A 20631-nucleotide genomic window follows, 5' to 3' on the forward strand; every position below is an offset into this window, starting at 1 on the left:
TCACTCGCCGTTTCAGCCAATATTTACGTCACGAATGAAAATCAAACAATCGGGAGGAATTTCAATCGACAGATCCAAATGTTAATTTGCAATTAAATTGTACACAAACCGCTATTTATGCCTCCATCATCATCTCTCTGCTGTCCTCCATCGCCTCCTCCTCCAGCCTCTTCTCGAGCTCTCTCGCGGGAACGTACGTGATCTCCTCCTCCTCTTCCTCATTCTCCACGTCCTGGTCCATCTGGCTCTCCTCCAGCTCCTTCTCCTTGGCCCGCCTCTCGCGCAGACCCGCCGCCGGGGAGCGAATCAGTGACATGTTCTTCTGCACATCCTTCACGTCCATCTCAATCTCCACTTGCGTGCCCTTCCGCAGGCGCTCCATGACGAAGTGCTTCTCCCGCCGCTCCTTGATCTCCGTGATCTTCTGCATGGCGTCCAGCGTGCGACTCCACAACTCCCGGTTGTACTTGATGGGAACATTGCGGCGCTTCTCGAACTCAAAGCTCGGGTCAACTGTGAGCTCCTTTCCAGCAGTCTTTCTGTACGCCTTCGTCCACCTGGTCTTGCGTGGGTTCTTCTTCATCTTAAATGCCCTGTGGCACTTTGATCTGCAGAACTTGAACACCTGAAATCAACCGAGAAAAGCCATTAGCGCTCCGGGAAGATATAAACTTCTCACTCCGCGCTCACCTTGCAGTCATTTCGCACGAACTGCACACCCTTTCCTGGGTAAATCTTTGACGAGCAGAAGTAACACGTTTCTATACGCATTTTGTCACGATTTACGCTCTAATTTGGAATGTTTTCCCTTCAAGAGAAAACGTGTTTTCACCACCACGATTTGGACCAAAAATGAGGTTATGGCAACTGGCATGCCAATGGCGTGATAGAAAAATTCTATGTTCGTTTGTTTACATTTTACGCACCGTTGTTTTTTACGCTCACGCTCGGGAAAACTGGGATTTTCCTCCTGTTTTCTCAGTTTTCTCCCTCAAAATGCTTCAATTTGAAAGTCGAAGGGAAAAATCCGCATACTTCCATACACTGTCATCAGTTCTCTTCCTTCTCAGAGGCAAAAGTATCGTGGTTGACTTGAAGAATGAGACAATTGTGTGTGGCATTCTCGATGAAGTCGATGGGTAGTGAAAATAGCGGAAAACTCCCTGGGAAAGTCTTGATTTTTGCAAATTCACCCTTTCTCTTGCAGATACATGAATGTTAGCCTGCGAAAAGTGGTGTTTGTGGATGAAAAGGGCGTCCAACGCATGTTTGACCAATTCTATGTTCCCAAACGCAAAATACGTTTCGTTCACCTGCCGAAGTTGGAGGTAAGAATTCCCCAGAAAATTTCCATTCATCGCCTATCTGCCTCGTGTGCTCACACTCTCATGTCCAATGGCCATGGCAGGACGCATAATCGGTGCGAATCTCGATGCGCGCCTTCGTGGGAAAATAATCAAAATGCTACCACGTCACAGAAATGTCAGCTGTGGGTGAGGTGAAAATTTTCCTCAGTGGGAAAACTGCTCGATTTTCCCCCGAAAAAAGGTCCCAATAGCACCAAATTTAGCATGATAGCCTCGCGTGGATTGAATTACATGCGAACACCGCTTAGTTTAGGTAGGACAATTGTGAAATGCCACGCTGTGTGCTGCTCAAGGAGTCTCTGGGGTGATTATCACAGTGACTCGGGTGATTTTGGTCAAAAAATCCACTGTAAACATCTCTCAAGGCCACTCAGCACGAGAAGAAGTGTCAGAGCGACGGATTTGGGTGAGAGGATAAGTGAAAAGGCGGACAAGATGGCCAAGAGCTTTAGCCTGAGCGACTACGATTACGTGGGATTCGATCTGGACAACACTGTGCTGCGCTACAATGTCCGAGAGGTGGTGGAGATGGAGTACCAGGTGCTGGCGAAGTATCTCGTGCAGCAGAAGGGCTACACGGCCAAGCTGCTGGAGCCTCTGGACGCGGCCGTGGACTTCCTGCAGAAGGGCCTCATTCTGGACTGCGAGCGAGGCAATGTGCTGCGCATCTCGCGCACCGGAATCGTCCTCAGGGCATCTCATGGCACTCGCTTCCTCAGCGATGACGAAATTGTGGCCTACTATGGCGCAGAGAGGCGCTGGAATCTGGCGGAGCAGTTCAAGGAGGACATCCTGGCCATCTGGAATGGTCCAGTGTCGCTGAAGCTGCGAAATCTGCTCGACTACTTCGACATGCCCGTGTCGCTGCTCTTCAGCCGCATTGTGGACGCGATTGACGCTGAACGCGGCGGCGTGCAGCCGCACTACACCGTCTGGCCGGACATCCTGCAGGGATTGGTGCACATCTACTCGCGCGAGCACTTCGAGAGCGGCGTGAGTGAGTACTTCAATCTGCTGCGGGCGCATCCGGACAAGTTCCTGCTCAAGACCAGCCCCGGTGTGATCGAGTGGCTGCGAGAGCTGAAGCGCACCAAAACCACCTTCCTGCTCACCGGCTCCAATTCGGACTTTGCGGACTTCTCGGCCGGCTATGCCCTCGGGAAGCAGTGGCGCGACCTCTTTGACACCGTCATCTGCTTCGCACGGAAGCCGGCGTTCTTCTTCGACCAGAGCCGACCCTTCATCAACGTGTCCGGCTACCAGGAGTGTGGCCCAGTGCCGGCGGATCAGCTGCGCATCGGCAAGCTCTACACGCAGGGCAATGCGCGTGATTTGGTGGAGATTCTAAAGCAGAAACAGCCCGTGGACAAGCCCAAAGTGCTCTACATTGGCGACAATCTCATCCAGGACGTCTTCGCGCCGTCCACAGTGTGTGGCTGGGACGCTGTGGCGGTGTCGGAGGAGCTGCAGTGTCGCCAGTCGGATGAGGAACTCCTCACGTCCACGTGCTGGGATTCCTACTTCAGCTGCGCCGGACACAAGTCCTTCTGGAGTGAGATCATTGAGAAGCACTCCAGGATCTGCGTGCCATCGCTGGACGTGCTGGCGCAGAACCCAATCGATCACTCCTACCCGGCCTTTGGCGAGGACTCTGAGACACGAGGCTATCACAAGTAATTCCCCTAATACTCCATGTATTCTATATTATTAATCCTAGGCGCCCATCGTGAGCCTCCTGGAGGCCCAATTTGCCGGCCCCTCGACTCGCCCGCGAACCACGAAGGACACTCCCAAGTCCTTCAAGCAATTGCGCAGCCATCGCTACCAGCAGGAGATCCTGCGTGAAATCAGGACCACAGCAGAAGAAAATAAAAAATGCAACAATAGCAATAAAACGGATGTATAAAAACCGATTCCCAACCGATTTGTGCACACTTTTCTCTCGTTCCCTGCCATTTTAGGCTCTCTCCACGGCTATTGCGATGCCCATGCCGCCGCCGATGCACAGCGACGCGATGCCCTTGCGTGCGTTCGTGCGCTCCATGGCGTACAGCAGAGTGACCAGCACGCGACAGCCGGACGCCCCGATTGGGTGGCCCAGCGCGATGGCGCCGCCGTGGATGTTGATGCGCGCCGGATCGAGCTCCAGCTCGCGCTGCACGGCGATCGCCTGGGCGGCGAAGGCCTCGTTCAGCTCGAACACCTCCACATCCTCCTTGCGCCAGCCCGCGCGGGCGCACACGGCGTTGACCGCCGGCACGGGGCCGGCGCCCATCATGCGCGGATCGACGCCGCCCTGGGCGAAGGCCACAATCCGCGCCAGAGGCTGCAAATTGCGCCGCTTCATCTCCTCCTCGCCCATCAGCAGCACCGCGGCGGCGGAATCGTTGATCCCCGAGGCGTTGGCCGCCGTGACTGTGCCAGTGGGATTGAAGGCCGGCTTCAGCTTCTGCATATCCGCCAACGAAGCGCCATGCTTGGGATACTCATCCTGGGTGACCTTCGTCTCCACGCCCTTGCGATCCTTCAGCGTCACGGGGACGATTTCCTTGTCGAAATACCCCTTCTTCTGGCTCTCCTCCGTCAGCTGCTGCGACCGGAGGGCGTAGGCGTCCTGCTCCTCGCGCGTGATGGAGTGTTTTTCAGCCAGATTCTCCGCCGTGACGCCCATGTGGATCTTGTACTGCGCGTCCGTGAGTCCGTCCACCAGCATCGTGTCCACCATCGTGCCCGGACCCATTCGTACGCCGTCCCTCAGGTGGATGGCGTGCGGCGCCTTCGTCATGCTCTCCTGGCCGCCGCACACGACAATCGTCGCCTCTCCGCTGCGGATGGCCTGGAAGCCGAGCTGCACTGTCTTCAGCCCAGAGCCGCAGAGCATGTTGAGCACGTAAGCGGGCACATCCAATGGCAATCCCGCCGCCAAGGCTGCCTGACGTCCTGGATTCTGACCCTGACCGGCTGTGAGAGCCTTCGCGGAAAAACACCGGATAAATAAACACAGGCCATAAAATATGTTTACATCAATCTCTGGCGTGAGATGTTTAAATTACCTGGCCTAAAATAACTTCAGAGACATCTTCGGCCTTGACATTCGCTCGCGAGAGCACTTCCCGGATCGCCACGGCTCCCAAATCTGCCGCCGAGAGCTTCGAAAAGCACCCATTGAAGCTGCCTGGAAGATTGTGAGTGAATAATTACCTCATTTGCATCTCAATTGGGTGAATTGAAAGACTTCTGTGCATCGTGATTGCTGGAGATTCTCCAGAACGTCCAGATTTTCACTCACCGATTGGCGTCCGGGCAGCTGAGACGATGAATACATTGGTTAGAGACATTCTTCCGTGGCCAGAGACACGTCACAAGAGAGACACTGCGATGCGGGCGAAGGTGAAAACGGTGAAAATCAACACTTCTTTCGCCGGCTGGAGCTGAAGAGCGACTGCCGGAGGAAGGAAAGAGAAACACGTGAGGCGCAGAACAAATGAGTCAAGTGGGGAAATATGAGATGATGAGAGCGTGAGAATGTGAAGCACAAATACACACAAAAACGCACCGCATTTAAATCACATTATCATGTGAAACTGAGTGTCTTCGCTGAGATTTTGTTGTTCGTCATAGAAAAATTAGCGGGGAAAATTGTTAAAATTGCTTGGAAAAATGCATTAGCAACAGAACAGAATTGGCCAAAATCGGCTCAATGGAGTCTTATACAACTTCTTATAAAGATAACACCAGAGAAATTGATTGATAGCGGGATTAGTGGAGAAAAATCTCCCCTGCTGCGTGAGATATCAACAGTGAATTGCTTTATTCGTTTTATATAAGATAGTGACGCGATAAGGAATAAATGACTTCATTTATGTTAATTTTCTGTATTTCACACAGCATTATCTGGAAGAAATTAAAGGCAAAAATCAATTTTATTCTATGGTAAATCGCTGTTTACTTTCCCACGCAAAACTCTTTCAATTTGTCGCTGAATTAGCCGAGTCACCCACCACACCCTCTAGCGGACAGTAGCGAATGCGTTGGCGCGCATGAGGAAATGAAATTCGAGTGCAACGCACTGCATTTTTGCAAATTCTATCGTGGCACTTATCTAATGATGGCAAAAACCAACAATAAGCCCAATAGGCGTCTGTATTGGAACAACATCTCGGCTCTTATGGAGAGACCAAAAAATCAATGCTGGGAACGCGAGTTATGTAAAAACCCGCCGCGAAGAAGTGCAATTGCTGCACTTTGTGCAAGATTGCTCAGTAGACTGCTGCATTTCGGTGAGCAATGTCGAATGTTGTGTGCCAAGACGTCTTCCTGCCGTGGGAGCTGAAGAAGCGCGCGCGCTGGTACGGCGACTTCAGCATGATCACGGTGAATCTGCGCCAGAGACCCGAGGATCTGCCCGTGGCGCGCCACTGGTCCCTGACGCCGTGCTTCATGCCAGAAATGTATCGCGACTACGCGCAAAAAATCGAGCAGTTTCGCGCGCGAAGTGACGACGTCTTCGTGGTCTCGCAGCCAAAGTGTGGCACAACTTGGGCACAAGAGCTTGTGTGGATGATCAACAATGGGCTGGACTACGAGAGGGCGAAGGAAGTGAATCAGGACGCGAGATTTCCCTTTCTAGAGTGAGTTTAGCAGTGAATTAAGTGGATTTCAGGTGCTAAACAGACTTCTTTTCCGCAGGATTGGATCCATTTTCCCACCGCACTGCAACATTGAGTTGGACAGCGTGGAAAAGTGTGAACGTCTGGCCAGTCCGCGTCACATTAAGAGCCACCTTCCGGCTCATCTGCTGCCCACAAGTGTGTGGCGCGTGAAGCCCAAGATAATCTACGTGGCGCGCAATCCGAAAGACGCCTTCGTATCTTTCTACCATCACACGAGGAATCTCAACGGCTTTCTGGGCTCCTTCGAGGACTGCCTGGAACTCTTCCTGGCCGGATGCTACAACTACGGCCCATTTCACAGTCACGTGCTGGATTTCTGGCGCATGCGACACGAACCGAACATCCTCTTTCTCACGTACGAAGAGATGAAGCGCAATCTCTGCGCCACCATCGAGAAAACTTCCCAATTCCTCGGCAAAACCCTCAGCAACAGTGATGTGCATCAACTCACCAGTTACTTGTCCTTCGCCTCAATGAAGACCAACGCGAGCGTCAACAAGGCGTACTTTTGTGACTTGATGGCGCAATTCCTGGATCTGGACAAGACACACTTCTCCTTCATGCGTCAGGGCGAGACGGAGACGTTCAGGGACACACTCACTGCTGACCAGATTCAACGCTTCGACGAGTGGACAACGCGTGAGCTTCAGCACACTGACTTTCGCTATTGAGCTCTGCAAGTCTGCGAAACACACTGAAAAGCACATAAATCACAAAACGCGCGCATCAAAGAGTATCAAGACAATCCCAGCGAATCAGAGGAGCTAAAATGTGCTCAAGTGTTTGAGATCAATTTTAAACAGACGACGAGCAAAAGGTTTTAGATAAACTTATCAATTTTCGATCGAAGGAATTTCATTCCCAGCGTTTCCTAGTGTTAATTGTGTTTCATTAGCAATTGAAAGCAAAATTTTCAGTAAATTTTCATGCTTCTGAGCAGATTATGAGCAGAATTGAAGAATTGCGGAAAAATGAGCTTCTCAACACTCAATTTTTAGCACTCTGTGCTCGCTGGGCTGAAGAGGTGTGAAGAAAGTGGGGAATCTAACATTCACATCGCAGGTGAAAGTCGTGATATCACGTGAAAACAGTTAACATTGCAGTTCATTTTTCGACACTAACACCATTCAAAGGGTCAAAACCTTTATTTTAGAGTGAATAATCTTATGCGCAGAGATATTGAAAAAATCCTAATGTAGCAAAAAAAAAAAGTTAATCTTCTCAATAAAGTCCCAAAAAACCAACGACAAAGAGTCGCAGAATTTGGATTGGGGTCAGAGAAATGCTCTCGAGAAATCACCTCATCAGTCCTCCTCAACGCGCTGCTCACGGCGATTCCTGTTGCCACGCCCGTGATCACGATACTCACGATTGTCCCGATCCCGGCGATTGCTGTTCCAGTTGCGATTCTGATTATCCTGATTGCGATAGTTTCCACGATCTCTCATGCCCTGCAAAGATTCACAGTAATTAGCTCATTTCTACACTCTTTTCCCCCTCAATTTTCTCTCTTTCTCACCTGGTTCTTGTTCTGGAAGAAGTTGCCCTGCTTCATCTCGAATATCCTCTCATTGGCATCCACCAGATTCGTCACCTTGTCCGACAGCTGCATCGACAGCGCCTGCAGTCGACTTGGCTCCGATCTGTGCATCACCACAGTCTCTGACGGATCGTCCAGCGACGCCATCAGCTCCTCATTGATGATCATCTTGCTGATGAGCGAGTGCACCTTCGGCTTGGACAGCTCAAACATCGCCGCCAGACTGGGAATACTAATGGACGAGTACACGTTGGAGTAGGTGAAGAGATAAGTGCGCAGCGATTCCTCCTTGATGAACTTCGTCAGCATTTCGCGCACGCGATCTGCTTCGTAGAACAAATCCCACACTTTCGTGTTCATCTTCTTGTTGACAATGAACGTGGCGCAGGCATTCCAGTTGCCACAGCGCATCGCCTTGGCCGCCGCCACGACGTGTTCTCGCATCGACTCAGGCGGACCGACGAGTGACTGACGCTCAGACGATCTCAGCTGCTGATAGAAGGTTTTACTGCAAAGAGACGCAAGCAAATGAGATTAATTATTCAATTATTAATTGTTATATTGAGTAAAATGTTGCGGAATCAATCGCAGAATCACTCCAAGGATATTCTCCACAGTGATTCCCTCAGGATTCCCAGAGAATTTAATCTACGTCAAGTGTGTCTTCTCGCAAGATTGCGCAGCATCTGCCAGAATCCACTTGACGATCAGACACTTTCCCACATGCAAGAAATTAATAATATTCCTCACCTGATCATGCGACGACGAGCATCAAACTCATGGGCAGCCATGTAGGGAATCTCCAGGAGCATCGCAGATACGAGATACACACACTCGAGGAGCTCCAGATTCACATGCATATGGAATGGCATTTGGCGCTGCTTCTCCACCTTCTCCTGCTCCAGACTGCGCTCATGCTGGCGCTGCGGCAGCAATCCCTGCGCCAGCAGCTCACGCGGCTTTCCCGTCATCATCAGATCCACGAGACACTGATGGGCGTCCTTGATGTTGCCCTGGCGGAAGGCGCACAAGCCCAGATTGGCCATGGTTCTGTTGTACAGGATCTGCGTGGGCGGATCCGAGTGTTGAATTGTCTCCTGGAGATGCGACATCAGCACCAGATCGCGCGCCTGGAACCAGTTATCATGCAGAGCATGATGATAGATGTGAGAGAGAATGGCGCGCGTCCGGAGGCGATCTGTGTTGTCCTTGGCATAGATGTAGCGACAGAGTCTCTCCATCTCGTCAATGGACGTCATTGTGTCAGCCGGAAGTTCGCCCTTCTTCTTCTTCAGCACATTCGGATCGAATTTGTAGTAGAAGTGCTCAATTTTGCGCAAATACACACGGCAAATCTCCGTCTCATTGCCCATGCTCTCCACATACTTCAGCACTTGCTCAATAATGTCCGTCACCGTCATCTCATCCTTCAGTCGCTCCACATACTCATTGCCATACGGATCGCACTCCTTCAGCAGCTTCGTGAACTCATCGTCCAGACGCTCAGCCGCCGTCAACGTGCATCCACACACCATGTACGGCTCCGTGTCGTACTCCTCGCCCTCCTCCATCACAGACTCCGACAGTGTGATGTTCTTCGTGGTCAGCAGAATGTTCAGCATCTCCTTCATCATCACCAGCAACTTCGACCACAATTCCGGCTTCATCGGCTCCGAGATCTTCGGGTTGTAATCAAACACAGCCGAGATGATGTTGAAGCGAATCTTCACGGCGATCGCCTGACCCAAATTGTGCGCCTCCGCAATGCCCATCAGCTCATACAGCAGCTCAATCTGCATGCGTCGATCTGTGCGCTTCTTTCCGCGCGCCGCCATAATCTCCACCAGTTTGCTCAGCACCAAACTCACGTCGATCTCCTCGTCCTTGCTGAACATTTTGGGCTTCTCCGTGGACGTCGCCGGTCCCTTTGTCACCGTGCGCCACACATTCGAGTCATCCTCGTCCTCGCGCAGCTTCTTCAGCTTCCCCTCCTTGGCCTTCTTCTTCTTCTTCTCATAGTCCTCGTCCTTCTCCTCCTTCTCCGTCGTCTTCTTCAGATACCGCTCGCGAATGTTGGCGTACTGCGTCTCCTCCTCGGAGGAATCATAGTCACTCTCGCTGTCCGAGCCCCAGTCTGTTGACTCATCGGATTCCTCCTCGCGTGGCGCCTTGCTGGGCTTCTCGCTTGGCTCCTTCCTGAACGACACCGCCTTGGAGGCTGGCGTCGCCTCATCCTCCGACGATTCATCCTCCTCCACAGCTCTCTCCTCGTCCTCCTCGTCATCCATGTCGGGCGCCTCGCGGAACTTGGTCAAATCCTCCTCGAAGTCCTTGATGTACTTGCGGAACTTTTGACGCAGCGTCCCGAGGCTCTTGCTGTTGTTCTTCGACAGATTCTTCCGGCCCTCGCGATCCTCCCACATCTCATTGATGAACGTCTCCAGTTCCGCCAGCGAGCGAATGATGAAGCGCGGCGTCACGCCATTCTCCTCCTTGGCAATGATGGGCTGAGCCTTGAGGAAAGCCCGCGTCAGATCTTCGAAGCTCGTCAAGATGCTCGACATGTCCTTGATTTTCCGGTAATTCCTGATGTTCTTGATGATGTTGGACAACTCCTCGTAGCGCTTCTCCTTTGTGGATCGCACCACTCTCTTGACCTCCTCCTCATCGTCGCTGAACTGAAAGCAGGAAAAGGAGAAAAGTTGCATTCGTGGCGGAAACGTGAGAAAGTCACTTTGGAACTCACAGAGAATTGAGCAGTGACGGCCTTGTGTTGAATCTGCTCATCATCACTCAGGGACTCAGATTCTGAGTCAGAACTTCCTGTCGCGAAGAAACGTGGCATTGTTCCTCAATTTCAGCAAACAATCTGGAAACACAGGAACTTCATGTTAACTTGCAAATCTCTTCCCGCAATTTTTGGGGTTATTCCGGAGTGTTGAGTACGAGAATTCCCCTCCGGACTGCCCATGTGTCAGCGATGTAAAATTTTCACGAGCATTTCCCATGGAAAATATCACACTTTGCCCCAATCCCTCTACACATTCACACTCCCCCGTGATCCCATTGCACTCTTACGATACTCTAAGGGCTGAATTTCACGTACATTTTGTAGAAATTTGCTGGAAATACTGCGTGGACACGAAATGCTTGATGGCAAAAAATCCAACTGAGCGATTTGACAGCTCGCACACTCCGGAGTACTAAAGCTGGCGGCACTTCGCCGCACTTCGCCGGGCGGTGCCACCCTGAGAGTGGAGAAGAGACGCCGCTTTGTTGACGGTGAAAATTGTGAAAAAACAGCCAAAGAGGTGGTGGAAAGTGTGTGAAAATGAGCAAGAGGCGGAGGACGAGCTCCGTGGCGAGTCGTCAGGATGACGATACGGACGACACGTTCTCGGAAACCTCGCCAATTGCGGCTTTTATCGGGAGGAAGAAGAAGAAGTGGGATCCCGTAAGTTTTCCGTCACTTTTTAGCATTTTCCATCGTGTTTTGAGGCATTTTCGGCTTGATTCCGCAGACGGAACTGTGCCAGGTGTTGTACGATGCCATCAGGAATCACAAGAAGGAGGATGGAAGCATGCTGTGCGACACGTTCATCCGGGCGCCGAAGCGTCGTCAGGAGCCGTCATACTATGAAGTGGTGGCGAATCCCATTGACTTGCTGCGCGTGCAGCAGAAGCTGAAGACGGACTCCTATGAGGACATCGAGGAGTTGACGAGTGATCTGGAGTTGCTGGTGAACAATGCCAAAGCGTTCTACAAGCCCGAGAGCACAGAGTATCAGGACGCGTGTCTGCTGTGGGATAGTTTCCTGCTGAACAAGCAGAAGCTGCTGGAGGCGATGCAGGATGACACGATGGAGCCGAAGCGTGCTTCTCGGCCCCGGAAGCCAAGGAATCTCTCCACAAATGATCCAGACGACGCCTCTGAGGGCAGCAAAGATGACGACTTCGACACTTATGAGGAACTCTTTGCGTCTGTCGTGACGGCGACGGATCCGCTGGACGCCAGGCCGCTGTACACGGAGTTCCAACTGCTGCCGTCGAAGAAGCTCTATCCGGACTATTATGACGTGATTGAGCATCCGATTGACCTGAAGTTCATCGCGACGAAAATCCAGACGAGCGCTTACACGAATCTCAACGAGATGGAGAAGGATCTGCTGCAGATGATCAAGAATGCGTGCACTTTCAACGAGCCTGGGAGTCAGATTTACAAGGATGCGAAGACACTGAAGAAGGTGTGTTTGGTTGAGAGTCGCTTGGAGGGGAAGAAATGAGGGATTAATCTCTGTTTTTGCAGATCTTCATGTCGCGCAAGGCGGAAATTGAGGGTGGAAAGTTCAAGCCGACGCGTCCGAAGCGGCGTGGACACAGTCTGAGCGCCGTGACGGCGGCTCTGAAGGAAGAGCCGGAGAGTTCAGATGACGATTTGGATGATAATATCGACACTGAAGGCGATGGACCGATGTGGCAACTCTTTGATCAGCTCTACAACACAGCAAATGCTTCTGGTAAGTCTCAAAGACGGTGTAATTAATCATCTTTGCTGTCTTAACATGTCTCCATTATATTTAGTAGTCTCTTAGTCATGTGAATTTTGTGTTTAAATGAAAAATTGGATTGGTTTTTCATTGTTTTTTAATTTCTTTGATTTGTGTTTCTCTTCTTTTTTATACGTTTCCGTTCTCAAATCGCCACATCACACACGCACAAAACCACACACACGTAAAAAAATACTGAAAACAAAATTCTAAATCAATGTGTAAATCCATCAAACACTATAAAGATCATCCTAATGCCTCAGGCGCACCACTTGGTGAGTCTCTGTGGAAATTGCCCAATCGACGCTTCCACCAGGATTACTACAACACGATCAAGAAGCCCATCTCGATGGCACAGGTGCGGAATAAACTGAAGAAGGGCGCGTATTCCAACATCACGGACATGACGGCGGATCTGTACTTGATGCTGGACAATGCCAAGAAGGCGTATCCGAGCACTCACAAGGTGCACAAGGATGCGGTGAAGATGCAGAAGATTCTCAATCAGAAGCTCATCGACACGGGCGTGGGTCAGGATGAGAGTGACACGGAGGACGGTGATGTTTCCATGCCGTCCACGAGTTCTGTGTCGCCGTCAGCGGCGACGCCGGTGGTGAAGAAGAAGGGAAGGCCGAGAAATAGTGCCACTGTGACATCACCGCCGGCGGCTGTGAATCTGCCGAGTGCGGCGCAAGTGCAGAGCGGCGGCGGCAGTCAGATTATCATGACGAAGGGTCGCTTTCCCAACAACCCGGTGCTGAAGAAGAAGCTGCTCGGGCTGCAGAAGTTCCTCACGGATTATGTGGTGGCGGGCAGGCGACCGATGGCGCTCTTCATGGAGAAGCCGTCGAAGAAGCTCTACCCGGACTACTACGAAGTCATCCAGCATCCCATCGACATGAACACCATCGAGATGAACATCAAGGCGGACAGATATGGGACGCTGGACGATGTCGTCGGCGACTATCGGCTCATGTTCTCCAACTGCAGGAAGTACAATGAGGAGGGATCACAGATCTATGAGGATGCCAATATTCTGGAGCGTGCGCTGAATGAGAAACTGAAGGAATTCTCAGGAATACCCGACAGAAGGCTGACGCCGAAGATGTGAGTGGGAATTTTCTTCACATTAAATTCCATTTGATGGCTCAATTCAATTGAAATTGTGTTGCAGAATAAAATCCGGAGGACGAAAGGTCATAACGCCGCTGGACAACAAGCTGAAGCTCTTCTACGATGCCATCAGAGAGTATCGTGAGAGCAAGGCGAATCGTCTGCTTTCTGCTGTCTTCATGAAGCTGCCATCAAAGAGCGTATGTAGAATTTTCTTATTTTCTCTCTCTTCTCACGGTAAAAATGTGTTAGATTGAGTGGTGTTTGAGATTGTTGATGTTAGTGATGCAAAAAACAATCCACTTTATGTAATTTGTTCCCTTTTTTGTATCTTTCTAAATCCATATGGATATGGAAAGAAAAAGGTAACTCGCTATATGTAGAATAATTTGCAAAGTTCACTCAATGAAAATTGGTGTTGATGGAATATCGTTTTCTTGCAAAATACAAGAAATTCTGTGTTATTTCAACTGGTGTTTGGTCTAATGATGATTCTTGTGTATCTTTTAGGATTATCCTGACTATTATGACATCATAAAGAATCCAATTGATATGGAGAAAATAGCCAACAAGATGAAGCATCAAGTTTACGATAGTGTGGATGAAATGGGATCGGATTTTATGTTGATGTTCGAGAATGCGTGCAAGTACAATGAGCCAGATTCGCAGATATACAAAGATGCTCTTGTGCTGCAGCAGATTTGTCTGCAAACCAAGCAATCTCTAAAGTAAGATTGTGGATGAAAAAGTAGTCAAATTGACGATACTAATCATGATTTCTCTCTTTTGTGATCTCTCAACAGTCGCGATGGGAGTGATGAGACGGTTCCTGATGTTCCTCAGGCTGTTCAGGAGTTGCTAATGTGTCTCTTCACGTTCTTCTACAATCACCAGGATGAGGAGGGACGATGCTTCTCGGATTCTCTGGCTGAATTGCCTGAGTATGATGATGTGGATGGGAACAAAGTGCGCGCGATATCGCTGGATTTGATCAAGAGGCGCCTGGACAAGGGACTGTACAGACGCTTGGACATCTTCCAGGAGGATGTCTTCTCCTGTCTCGATCGCGCTCGTCGTCTGTCGCGCACGGACTCGCAAGTGTTTGAGGACTCAATTGAGTTGCAGTCGTTCTTCATCAAGAAGCGCGATGAGATATGCAAGAATGGCGAAGTGTTGAGTTCGCCAGCGCTCAGCTACTCTGCAATGCACTTGAGTGCTGCCGTTGAGGCTGTGCGACAGTCGAAATTGCTGCAGGAGGAGCAGGAGCACGAGAATGACACGGAGACGGCATCAATCAATGGGGAGAGCATGATGATTGACCAGAAAGTCTATTCGCCAGGGGATTTTGTCTACTACGATTCGCCGGACAACAAAGTTCCCGGCGTGGTTTACATCGAGAGATTGTGGACAAATAGTGAGAATGTGAAGATGATGTATGGGAATCTCTTTCTGCGACCACACGAGACGTATCACGTGACGACGAGGAAGTTTCTGGAGCAGGAGTTGTTCAAGAGTGATCAACATCAGGCGATTCCGCTGAGTCAGTTGGCCAATAAGTGTTTCGTGATGTGCATCAAGGACTATATTAAGTATCGTCCGGAGGGATTTGCCGACAAGGATGTTTATGTGTGTGAATCGCGATATAATTCCCGTGCGCGATCATTCAAGAAGATCAAGAATTGGCCCTTTGTGCGCACCAATGATCCGGTGAAGCTGTTGCAGCGTGACACGCCGATTGAGCTGAAGCGCATCATGTCAGTGTTCAAGGAGCGCGTGGAGAAGCACAAGGGTGAGCTGGCGGAGTTGCAGCTGCAGGAGGCGCTGGTGGAGAAGGAGAAGCCAAATGTGGTGATCTTCTCGAATGTGCCGGACGAGGGGAATGTCCACTACGAGCAGTACAACACGATTTGCAGTGGAGTGGTGAAAATAGGAGACTATGTTTACGTCGCGACTGAGGGTGGAAAGCAGGCGATAGCGCAGATCACGTCCATTTGGGAGACGAAGGATGGCAAGTCGTTCTTCCGCGGACCGTGGCTGTTGACGCCCCCTGAGGTGCCGTGCGCGGGAAATAGACTGTTCTACAGGCAGGAAGTGATGCTGTCGACACTGCAGGAGAGCAGCCCGCTGATTGCGATTGTGGGGCGGTGTTCGGTGTTGGATTATGTGGAGTACACGACGTGTCGGCCGACGGAGATTTCGGAGAGTGATGTGTACATTTGCGAGTCGATCTATGATGAGATCAAGAAGCAGATCAGACGACTGCAGGGCACGGGCTTGAGGAAGTTCAGTCACAGTCAAATGGTGACACCGGATGAGATCTATCACTTCAAGACGCCCGTGACGCCGCTGCGCGTGAGTGCGTCGGAGATTGCGGCGCTGCAGGAGCAGCTGAAGCAGTCGACGAATGCATCGGAGATGGACGTGAAGACTGAGGGTGGCGATTTGCTGGGCATGATGGATGACTCCATGGACGGTGGTCCGCCGTCTGTGGGTTCGGACTTTATTGCCACGGCGTCGCCGGCATCGTCGATGCATCTGTCCACGCCGATTTCCACGAAGAAGGGCAAGGGTGGGAAGAAGGTGGTGACTGGCTATATTCTCTACTCGAGTGAGGTGCGCAAGAGCATCAGTGCCAATAATCCCGATGCCACGTTCGGTGATATTTCCCGGATTGTTGGCAATGAGTGGCGCTCGCTGGCGTCGTCGGAGAAGCAGGCGTGGGAGGAGAAGGCCGCCAGGTGTAATGAGGAGAATGCAGCGAAGATTGCCGAGGAGTCGGGCTGTCCCAGTCCGGCGCCCACCTTTGCGCACGATCCCATTCCCAACCAAGTCTTCGAGTGCTGCTGGGACAAGTGCGACTGGCAGTTTGAGGATCCGGCGGATTGCTTCGAGCACAGCATCGCCGACGGCACAGGACACGTGCAGACGCACTGCGCCAGCATGCCCAACAACGAGGTGGAGTACAACTGCCTGTGGCGCGGCTGCATCCGGCTGAAGAAGCAGGCGCCGGCGTTCCCGCACCTGCAGCGCCTCGTGAAGCACGTGCGCGAGGTGCACATCAACAAGGCGAGTGGCCGCATTGTGCAGCCGGCGGATCGCAGCAAGTGAGTTCAAGGCTTTCCCATTCTATTCACTGCTCAATTGAATTATTTTGATGAATTCAAGCTTGAAGTGCAAATTGGAGATTCTTTAACACTCTTGAGTGGGTTTTGAAGAGGAAAAAAAAAATCTGGGAAATTTCGGAAGGAAATCAAAATGAAAAAATAGCGTCACTAATAGAATGTTTTAATCAAAAGGGAGTTTCGTGGCCAGGAAGGTCATTTGTTGGCTTTCGTGTGTTTAAGAAAGTTGCACTTTATTTTGTGACCTTTTCAAATCCGCGCCGATAAGAAGTTTTAAAAGATCAAGCGTAAATAAGGGGTGAAAAAAAAACAGATGCAAAACGTCTCAAATTGACACTTTCTAAGCGAAAGCGTTAAACTGAATTCACCTCAGCTTTGACTTCTCATTTTATTTCTCGCTAAGAAAAGCATATTTTGAAGAGAAAAAAAAATCAAGGTCAAATTGTGGACAAAAATGCCCGATTTTCCCTTATGAAACGATGCAAATCGTGAATTGAACGCATGTTTGTGATCTCATGGAAAATTATAGAAATCACTTTCCTCGATATTCTACTTCTTATCTCCGTTCTCACAATTGAAAACAGTAATAAAGTAATAAATAATATTCTGGAGTGGCGAATCAAAATACGGGGTTTTGCATGTTACTGAGGAAATTATTGAATTGCCGCAGTGGAAAATTTGCCACTGTGTTGACATGACAGAGAAGATAAATGTGCAGTGGTGAGAAAATCTGCTCTCAATGCCACTGAAATTGCTTAATTGGCTAATGAATAGAGTGTTTAATTGTAATATATTAAAATTGTGTGTCTAATGCCTGGATTTAAGGAACTTTGTCGCGATGAAAACGAGCGGAAATGCAAATATCAGTGTTCAAATACCTGCGCAAGGTATTCAAAATATGACTTCGCTGGAGACATCGCCGATTGAGAGTCAAGGTTCAACTCTAGAAGACTTAATTTTATAGATTTCTGTGTGTTTTTTTCCTGCATTTCTGGATTGCATTTTATCATTATTCTTTATATAATATTAGTGTAATTTTCTCTTCTGCATCGTGTTTTAGAAGATGTTCTGATGTGTTTTTTTTCGTTCTTTTCTTTTCGTTTCTTTTTCTCTTGTAGAAACTTTATGCCGTCCAAGAAAACAATTACCGCCACACAATCTCCAATTCAACCAATTGTCCAAACCACCCAATCTTTACCCATTCAACAAAGTCCTCCTATTCAGCAGAGTAAGTTTTTTCGTTCCTGCGATGCTTGGGAATTGATAATGATTTGGAATGCGTTCTTTTTATCTCTCCAACGTTTTATTGAGCTTTGTTTTGTGTAAAATTGATGAAATTTAAAAAATTACATTTTCAACGCGGTTTTTAAAGGTATTTCTTGTGATTTCTCATTTATATTTGTATTTAAATGCATTTTTCATCTCAATAGAACGTTGGTTTTTATTAAAGTGTGGTCAAGAAATTCAGAGATTTTCTGTTGGGAAAATTTTCCAATAACTTTTCTGTCTGATCATCAGTTTTAGCGCTGAATTATCAGCTTAAATGTGTGGAAAATCTCTGGAATGACCTATAATGTTTGACGTGAGAGAGTGCGAGTCATGCGATATTGTGAATGTAAACATGATTGGAACTTCCGAATGCAGCTCTAATCCATGCGATCTCCTTGCAGTTGTCACGACGCCTCCGGTGGAGCCGCTTTTCGTCACGGTGCCGCCGCGTCCGCAGCGCGTTCTGCACTCGGAGGTGTACATCAAGTACATTGAGGGACTGCAGACGGACTCCAGGTTCATCAGTCCGTGGGAGAAGACGCTCAAAGCGAGTCAGGAGACTGTGCCGGCCGTGGAGGCGAGTCGCCTGCCCACGCATTGGCTGGACACGCGCGGCAAGGAGCAGCCCGAGGAGATTGTGAAGGCGCTGTGGAGTTTGAGGAACTACATGATGAAGGACATCGTGCAGATCAAGAGGAATTGTCTGGAGTGAAGCATTTATTCATGGCTCTATGGAATTAAAAAAGAACGGTAATGTGTGAAATGCTAGAGTTTGCTCTTCAGATCCTCGCGGAAGGTGTCCTCGACGAGCTGTAGGACGGCTTTGCCGCAGCCCCACGACAGACAGACGCCGCTGCCGCCGTGGCCGTAATTGTGGATGATGGGAACTTTCCGGCCGTCGTTGGTGATGAAGAGAACCTTCTCCAGGCGAATGTTGTCGCGCGCTGGTCGCAATCCCACCCACTTCTTCACCACTTTGGCGTCCCTCAGCGACGGCTCGATGGCTTCGCAGCCCTCCTGGATGAATTTGTCGTCCTCCTTGGACACTTGCGTGTTGTAGTCGTGCTCCTGATGCGTCCCGCCCAGCACGGTGGTGTCGGAGTTCACGATGATGTAGTTGCCATCGTCGGCGTCGTCCACGTAGGTGGAGAAGAGCCACGGCGCCTCGACGCGCGTCACTTGGCCGCGCACTGGATACACGGCGGAATCGTTGGCCAGCTTCTGGGCGCCCAGGCCGGTGCAGTTGATGATCAGGTCGTACTCTTCGCGCGCCAGGTCGTCGAAGGAATGCACGCGTTTCCGCTCACACCGACCGCCGGCGTTGAGGAATCTCTTGAGCAGGTAGGGCAGCAATTTGGTGGGCTCACACGTGAAGGAGACAAAGTGAATGCCGCCCGTGTAGTTCTTCTTGTGCTCCTGGCTGAGCAGCTTGAGCTGATCCTCGGACAGGGTGGTGCAGCCGAAGGGAATGTGTGACCACGCGGGTATTTCGTAGTCTGTGGCATTGCTCACCACGCGGATCATGGGCTGCAGACACACGCCAGTCTCCTGGGCGAGTCCGTTTCTCCACAGATCGTGGAAGAATCGATGTGTCTCTTCAGACCATTTTCTATAAATAGAGCAAATAGAGACACAATTGTTGGCTTCCACTTGTCGCGACATATAATCTCAATTGCCACTCACAGAACGCTTTTATCGAGGCTCACGAGATAAGGTTGCCACAGGCCGGCTGACCCGTCGCCCGTCGTGTTTGGCGAGATCTCCTCCGACACGATCACCACTTGCGTGTCACTGTAAAAGTGCTCCGCCACCTGCACGGCGGCACTCAGGCCATTCACGCCCGCTCCAATCACTGCAATCTTCCTCATCCTGTGCCGCTGAACTCTCGATCTGGTCTGTCTGGTGTCTCTGACAATACTGGCTGGCAGATCACTGCCTCTCGGGGTTATCAAGGCTCGAAATATGCACACGCGCCTTTTTTTCGCGTAATCTCACCAGATACAGCCGGAGAGGGGATATCACCAGCCCACAGTGGACCCACACTGGTGAATCAATGTAAATCTTCCAGGAGATTACCAACCATTGTCCTCAGCTGAGTCCGGAAAAATACAACGCCAAGCTTCTATACAATGACTTTATTGGCTACTCAACACACCCCTGCCTACTTAATGCCCATCAACTGCTTGATTATGAACTCCGGCAGCCGGCGATTCTTCCAGTACTTGGGTATTGGGGTCTCCGTGGCCTTCCTCAGCTTCTCCTCGACATAGTTCTCGGCCGAGAAGTTTTCCGCCTCTTTGATTTGCGCAAATATTTCCGCCCTGAATGCCTTCTCCTTGCGCATCTCCCGGCGCTGTCTCACCTTCGCCCACTCGAACTTCATCTTCTTCCGCAGCTTCTTCAGCTTGTGCTTCTTCATCTTCTTCCGCCGGATGACAATCATGCGGACGGCGTGCTTCTCAATCACTGGTCCCGCCTCGGGTAGCTTGATCTCTCGCTCTTCATCCAGAATGCTATTGATCTCTGTGAGCATCCGCTGGCGAGGTGGTTCGATGATATTCACCCGAATTCGAGGCACATCGCGGATGTCTCTCAGCGGAATCCGCAGAGGTGAAATGACTGGCGAATGCGGAGGAGGAGAAACATCCAACGAGTGTGCCTTGACATCACTTGAGATCGTTGACAGAGTCCTGGAAGCTAGAGATGCACTGCCCAGGGATAATTTGGAGATCTTCTCCACAAGAGATGAACTTCCATAACCTAAAAATATAGTCATCATTTCACCCCAATTTCTTTCAATCTCTGGACATTTCTTTGTGTCTGCGGCATACTCACAACCTATCCTAGCTATTTCCTTGGCTCTCAGAAGATGTTTGAGCATATTTCACGCAGAAAAAGCACCTTTTGTCTGTGCCTCGCATCCAATGCCAAAATTTCGCCGCGGCTGTACTAAAAATAGCCGTGCGACGGCCATTGTTCCGGAAACATCGACTTCGGAAT

The 20631-nt window shown here is 50.2% G+C and overlaps 9 protein-coding genes across 13 annotated transcripts; 4 read left to right on the forward strand and 5 right to left on the reverse strand.

The window, feature by feature from the left end:
* Window positions 1-55: 55 nt before the first annotated feature.
* Window positions 56-877, reverse strand: LOC132264609 (probable ribosome biogenesis protein RLP24). Its single transcript, XM_059764863.1, has 2 exons — window positions 691-877; window positions 56-625 (listed from the first exon to the last, which is right to left on the reverse strand). Exons 1-2 carry the CDS (start codon window positions 769-771, stop codon window positions 116-118), a joined length of 591 nt encoding a protein of 196 aa, XP_059620846.1. The 5' UTR covers window positions 772-877; the 3' UTR covers window positions 56-115.
* Window positions 878-905: 28 nt separating this feature from the next.
* LOC132264610 (U7 snRNA-associated Sm-like protein LSm10) lies at window positions 906-3280 on the forward strand. The gene is made up of 3 exons (XM_059764864.1): window positions 906-1139; window positions 1208-1328; window positions 3085-3280. Exons 1-3 carry the CDS (start codon window positions 997-999, stop codon window positions 3271-3273), a joined length of 453 nt encoding a protein of 150 aa, XP_059620847.1. The 5' UTR covers window positions 906-996; the 3' UTR covers window positions 3274-3280.
* LOC132264607 (5'-nucleotidase domain-containing protein 1) lies at window positions 1344-3280 on the forward strand. Its single transcript, XM_059764859.1, has one exon. The coding sequence runs from the start codon at window positions 1572-1574 to the stop codon at window positions 3042-3044; it is 1473 nt and encodes a 490-aa protein (XP_059620842.1). The 5' UTR covers window positions 1344-1571; the 3' UTR covers window positions 3045-3280.
* On the reverse strand, window positions 3263-5274 carry LOC132264608 (acetyl-CoA acetyltransferase). Of its 2 annotated transcripts, XM_059764862.1 has the most exons (4): window positions 4924-5274; window positions 4657-4809; window positions 4421-4542; window positions 3263-4338 (listed from the first exon to the last, which is right to left on the reverse strand). In XM_059764862.1, exons 2-4 carry the CDS (start codon window positions 4703-4705, stop codon window positions 3325-3327), a joined length of 1185 nt encoding a protein of 394 aa, XP_059620845.1. In that variant the 5' UTR covers window positions 4706-4809; window positions 4924-5274; the 3' UTR covers window positions 3263-3324. The 2 variants fall into 2 exon arrangements, with proteins under 2 accessions (XP_059620845.1, XP_059620844.1); XM_059764861.1 differs by having other exon boundaries at window positions 4657-5274.
* A 380-nt stretch (window positions 5275-5654) lies between these two features.
* Window positions 5655-6711, forward strand: LOC132264979 (luciferin sulfotransferase-like). The gene is made up of 2 exons (XM_059765336.1): window positions 5655-5998; window positions 6057-6711. The coding sequence occupies exons 1-2, from the start codon at window positions 5655-5657 to the stop codon at window positions 6709-6711; spliced, it is 999 nt and encodes a 332-aa protein (XP_059621319.1).
* Window positions 6712-7045: 334 nt separating this feature from the next.
* LOC132265434 (eukaryotic translation initiation factor 3 subunit C) lies at window positions 7046-10795 on the reverse strand. Its single transcript, XM_059766123.1, has 5 exons — window positions 10687-10795; window positions 10327-10449; window positions 8331-10258; window positions 7560-8088; window positions 7046-7491 (listed from the first exon to the last, which is right to left on the reverse strand). Exons 2-5 carry the CDS (start codon window positions 10423-10425, stop codon window positions 7345-7347), a joined length of 2703 nt encoding a protein of 900 aa, XP_059622106.1. The 5' UTR covers window positions 10426-10449; window positions 10687-10795; the 3' UTR covers window positions 7046-7344.
* A 16-nt stretch (window positions 10796-10811) lies between these two features.
* Window positions 10812-18394, forward strand: LOC132265432 (protein polybromo-1). 4 transcript variants are annotated; one of them, XM_059766113.1, is made up of 10 exons: window positions 10812-11034; window positions 11102-11824; window positions 11887-12097; window positions 12373-13234; window positions 13302-13440; window positions 13751-13968; window positions 14044-16344; window positions 17188-17297; window positions 17481-17590; window positions 18033-18394. In XM_059766113.1, exons 1-10 carry the CDS (start codon window positions 10912-10914, stop codon window positions 18270-18272), a joined length of 5037 nt encoding a protein of 1678 aa, XP_059622096.1. In that variant the 5' UTR covers window positions 10812-10911; the 3' UTR covers window positions 18273-18394. The 4 variants fall into 4 exon arrangements, with proteins under 4 accessions (XP_059622096.1, XP_059622097.1, XP_059622099.1 ...); XM_059766114.1 differs by having other exon boundaries at window positions 12391-13234; XM_059766116.1 differs by lacking the exon at window positions 17481-17590.
* LOC132265438 (D-amino-acid oxidase) lies at window positions 18331-19647 on the reverse strand. Its single transcript, XM_059766129.1, has 2 exons — window positions 19315-19647; window positions 18331-19240 (listed from the first exon to the last, which is right to left on the reverse strand). The coding sequence occupies exons 1-2, from the start codon at window positions 19497-19499 to the stop codon at window positions 18397-18399; spliced, it is 1029 nt and encodes a 342-aa protein (XP_059622112.1). The 5' UTR covers window positions 19500-19647; the 3' UTR covers window positions 18331-18396.
* A 104-nt stretch (window positions 19648-19751) lies between these two features.
* On the reverse strand, window positions 19752-20602 carry LOC132265439 (uncharacterized). Its single transcript, XM_059766130.1, has 2 exons — window positions 20467-20602; window positions 19752-20391 (listed from the first exon to the last, which is right to left on the reverse strand). Exons 1-2 carry the CDS (start codon window positions 20510-20512, stop codon window positions 19793-19795), a joined length of 645 nt encoding a protein of 214 aa, XP_059622113.1. The 5' UTR covers window positions 20513-20602; the 3' UTR covers window positions 19752-19792.
* Between the last annotated feature and the right edge of the window lie 29 nt (window positions 20603-20631).

The sequence above is a fragment of the Phlebotomus argentipes genome, unplaced genomic scaffold (assembly GCF_947086385.1).
Source record: "Phlebotomus argentipes unplaced genomic scaffold, Phlebotomus argentipes genome assembly contig_2, whole genome shotgun sequence".
Taxonomy (NCBI): Eukaryota; Metazoa; Arthropoda; class Insecta; order Diptera; family Psychodidae; genus Phlebotomus; species Phlebotomus argentipes.

Coding starts and splice junctions, on each gene's coding strand:
- LOC132264609 (XM_059764863.1), bottom strand. CDS start 771: ATGCGTATAGAAACGTGTTACTTCTGCTCGTCAAAGATTTACCCAGGA. Junction 626..690: donor TCGTGCGAAATGACTGCAAG/GTGAGCGCGGAG, acceptor GGTTGATTTCAG/GTGTTCAAGTTCTGCAGATC.
- LOC132264610 (XM_059764864.1), top strand. CDS start 997: ATGCTTCAATTTGAAAGTCGAAGGGAAAAATCCGCATACTTCCATACA. Junction 1,140..1,207: donor ATTCTCGATGAAGTCGATGG/GTAGTGAAAATA, acceptor TTTCTCTTGCAG/ATACATGAATGTTAGCCTGC. Junction 1,329..3,084: donor TTCACCTGCCGAAGTTGGAG/GTAAGAATTCCC, acceptor TATTAATCCTAG/GCGCCCATCGTGAGCCTCCT.
- LOC132264607 (XM_059764859.1), top strand. CDS start 1,572: ATGATAGCCTCGCGTGGATTGAATTACATGCGAACACCGCTTAGTTTA.
- LOC132264608 (XM_059764862.1), bottom strand. CDS start 4,705: ATGTCTCTAACCAATGTATTCATCGTCTCAGCTGCCCGGACGCCAATC. Junction 4,543..4,656: donor AGCTGCCCGGACGCCAATCG/GTGAGTGAAAAT, acceptor ACAATCTTCCAG/GCAGCTTCAATGGGTGCTTT. Junction 4,339..4,420: donor CTGAAGTTATTTTAGGCCAG/GTAATTTAAACA, acceptor TTTTCCGCGAAG/GCTCTCACAGCCGGTCAGGG.
- LOC132264979 (XM_059765336.1), top strand. CDS start 5,655: ATGTCGAATGTTGTGTGCCAAGACGTCTTCCTGCCGTGGGAGCTGAAG. Junction 5,999..6,056: donor GCGAGATTTCCCTTTCTAGA/GTGAGTTTAGCA, acceptor TCTTTTCCGCAG/GATTGGATCCATTTTCCCAC.
- LOC132265434 (XM_059766123.1), bottom strand. CDS start 10,425: ATGCCACGTTTCTTCGCGACAGGAAGTTCTGACTCAGAATCTGAGTCC. Junction 10,259..10,326: donor CCGTCACTGCTCAATTCTCT/GTGAGTTCCAAA, acceptor TCCTGCTTTCAG/TTCAGCGACGATGAGGAGGA. Junction 8,089..8,330: donor GCTCGTCGTCGCATGATCAG/GTGAGGAATATT, acceptor GTCTCTTTGCAG/TAAAACCTTCTATCAGCAGC.
- LOC132265432 (XM_059766113.1), top strand. CDS start 10,912: ATGAGCAAGAGGCGGAGGACGAGCTCCGTGGCGAGTCGTCAGGATGAC. Junction 11,035..11,101: donor AGAAGAAGAAGTGGGATCCC/GTAAGTTTTCCG, acceptor TTGATTCCGCAG/ACGGAACTGTGCCAGGTGTT. Junction 16,345..17,187: donor CAGCCGGCGGATCGCAGCAA/GTGAGTTCAAGG, acceptor CCTGGATTTAAG/GAACTTTGTCGCGATGAAAA.
- LOC132265438 (XM_059766129.1), bottom strand. CDS start 19,499: ATGAGGAAGATTGCAGTGATTGGAGCGGGCGTGAATGGCCTGAGTGCC. Junction 19,241..19,314: donor AGCCTCGATAAAAGCGTTCT/GTGAGTGGCAAT, acceptor CTCTATTTATAG/AAAATGGTCTGAAGAGACAC.
- LOC132265439 (XM_059766130.1), bottom strand. CDS start 20,512: ATGCTCAAACATCTTCTGAGAGCCAAGGAAATAGCTAGGATAGGTT. Junction 20,392..20,466: donor GGAAATAGCTAGGATAGGTT/GTGAGTATGCCG, acceptor CTATATTTTTAG/GTTATGGAAGTTCATCTCTT.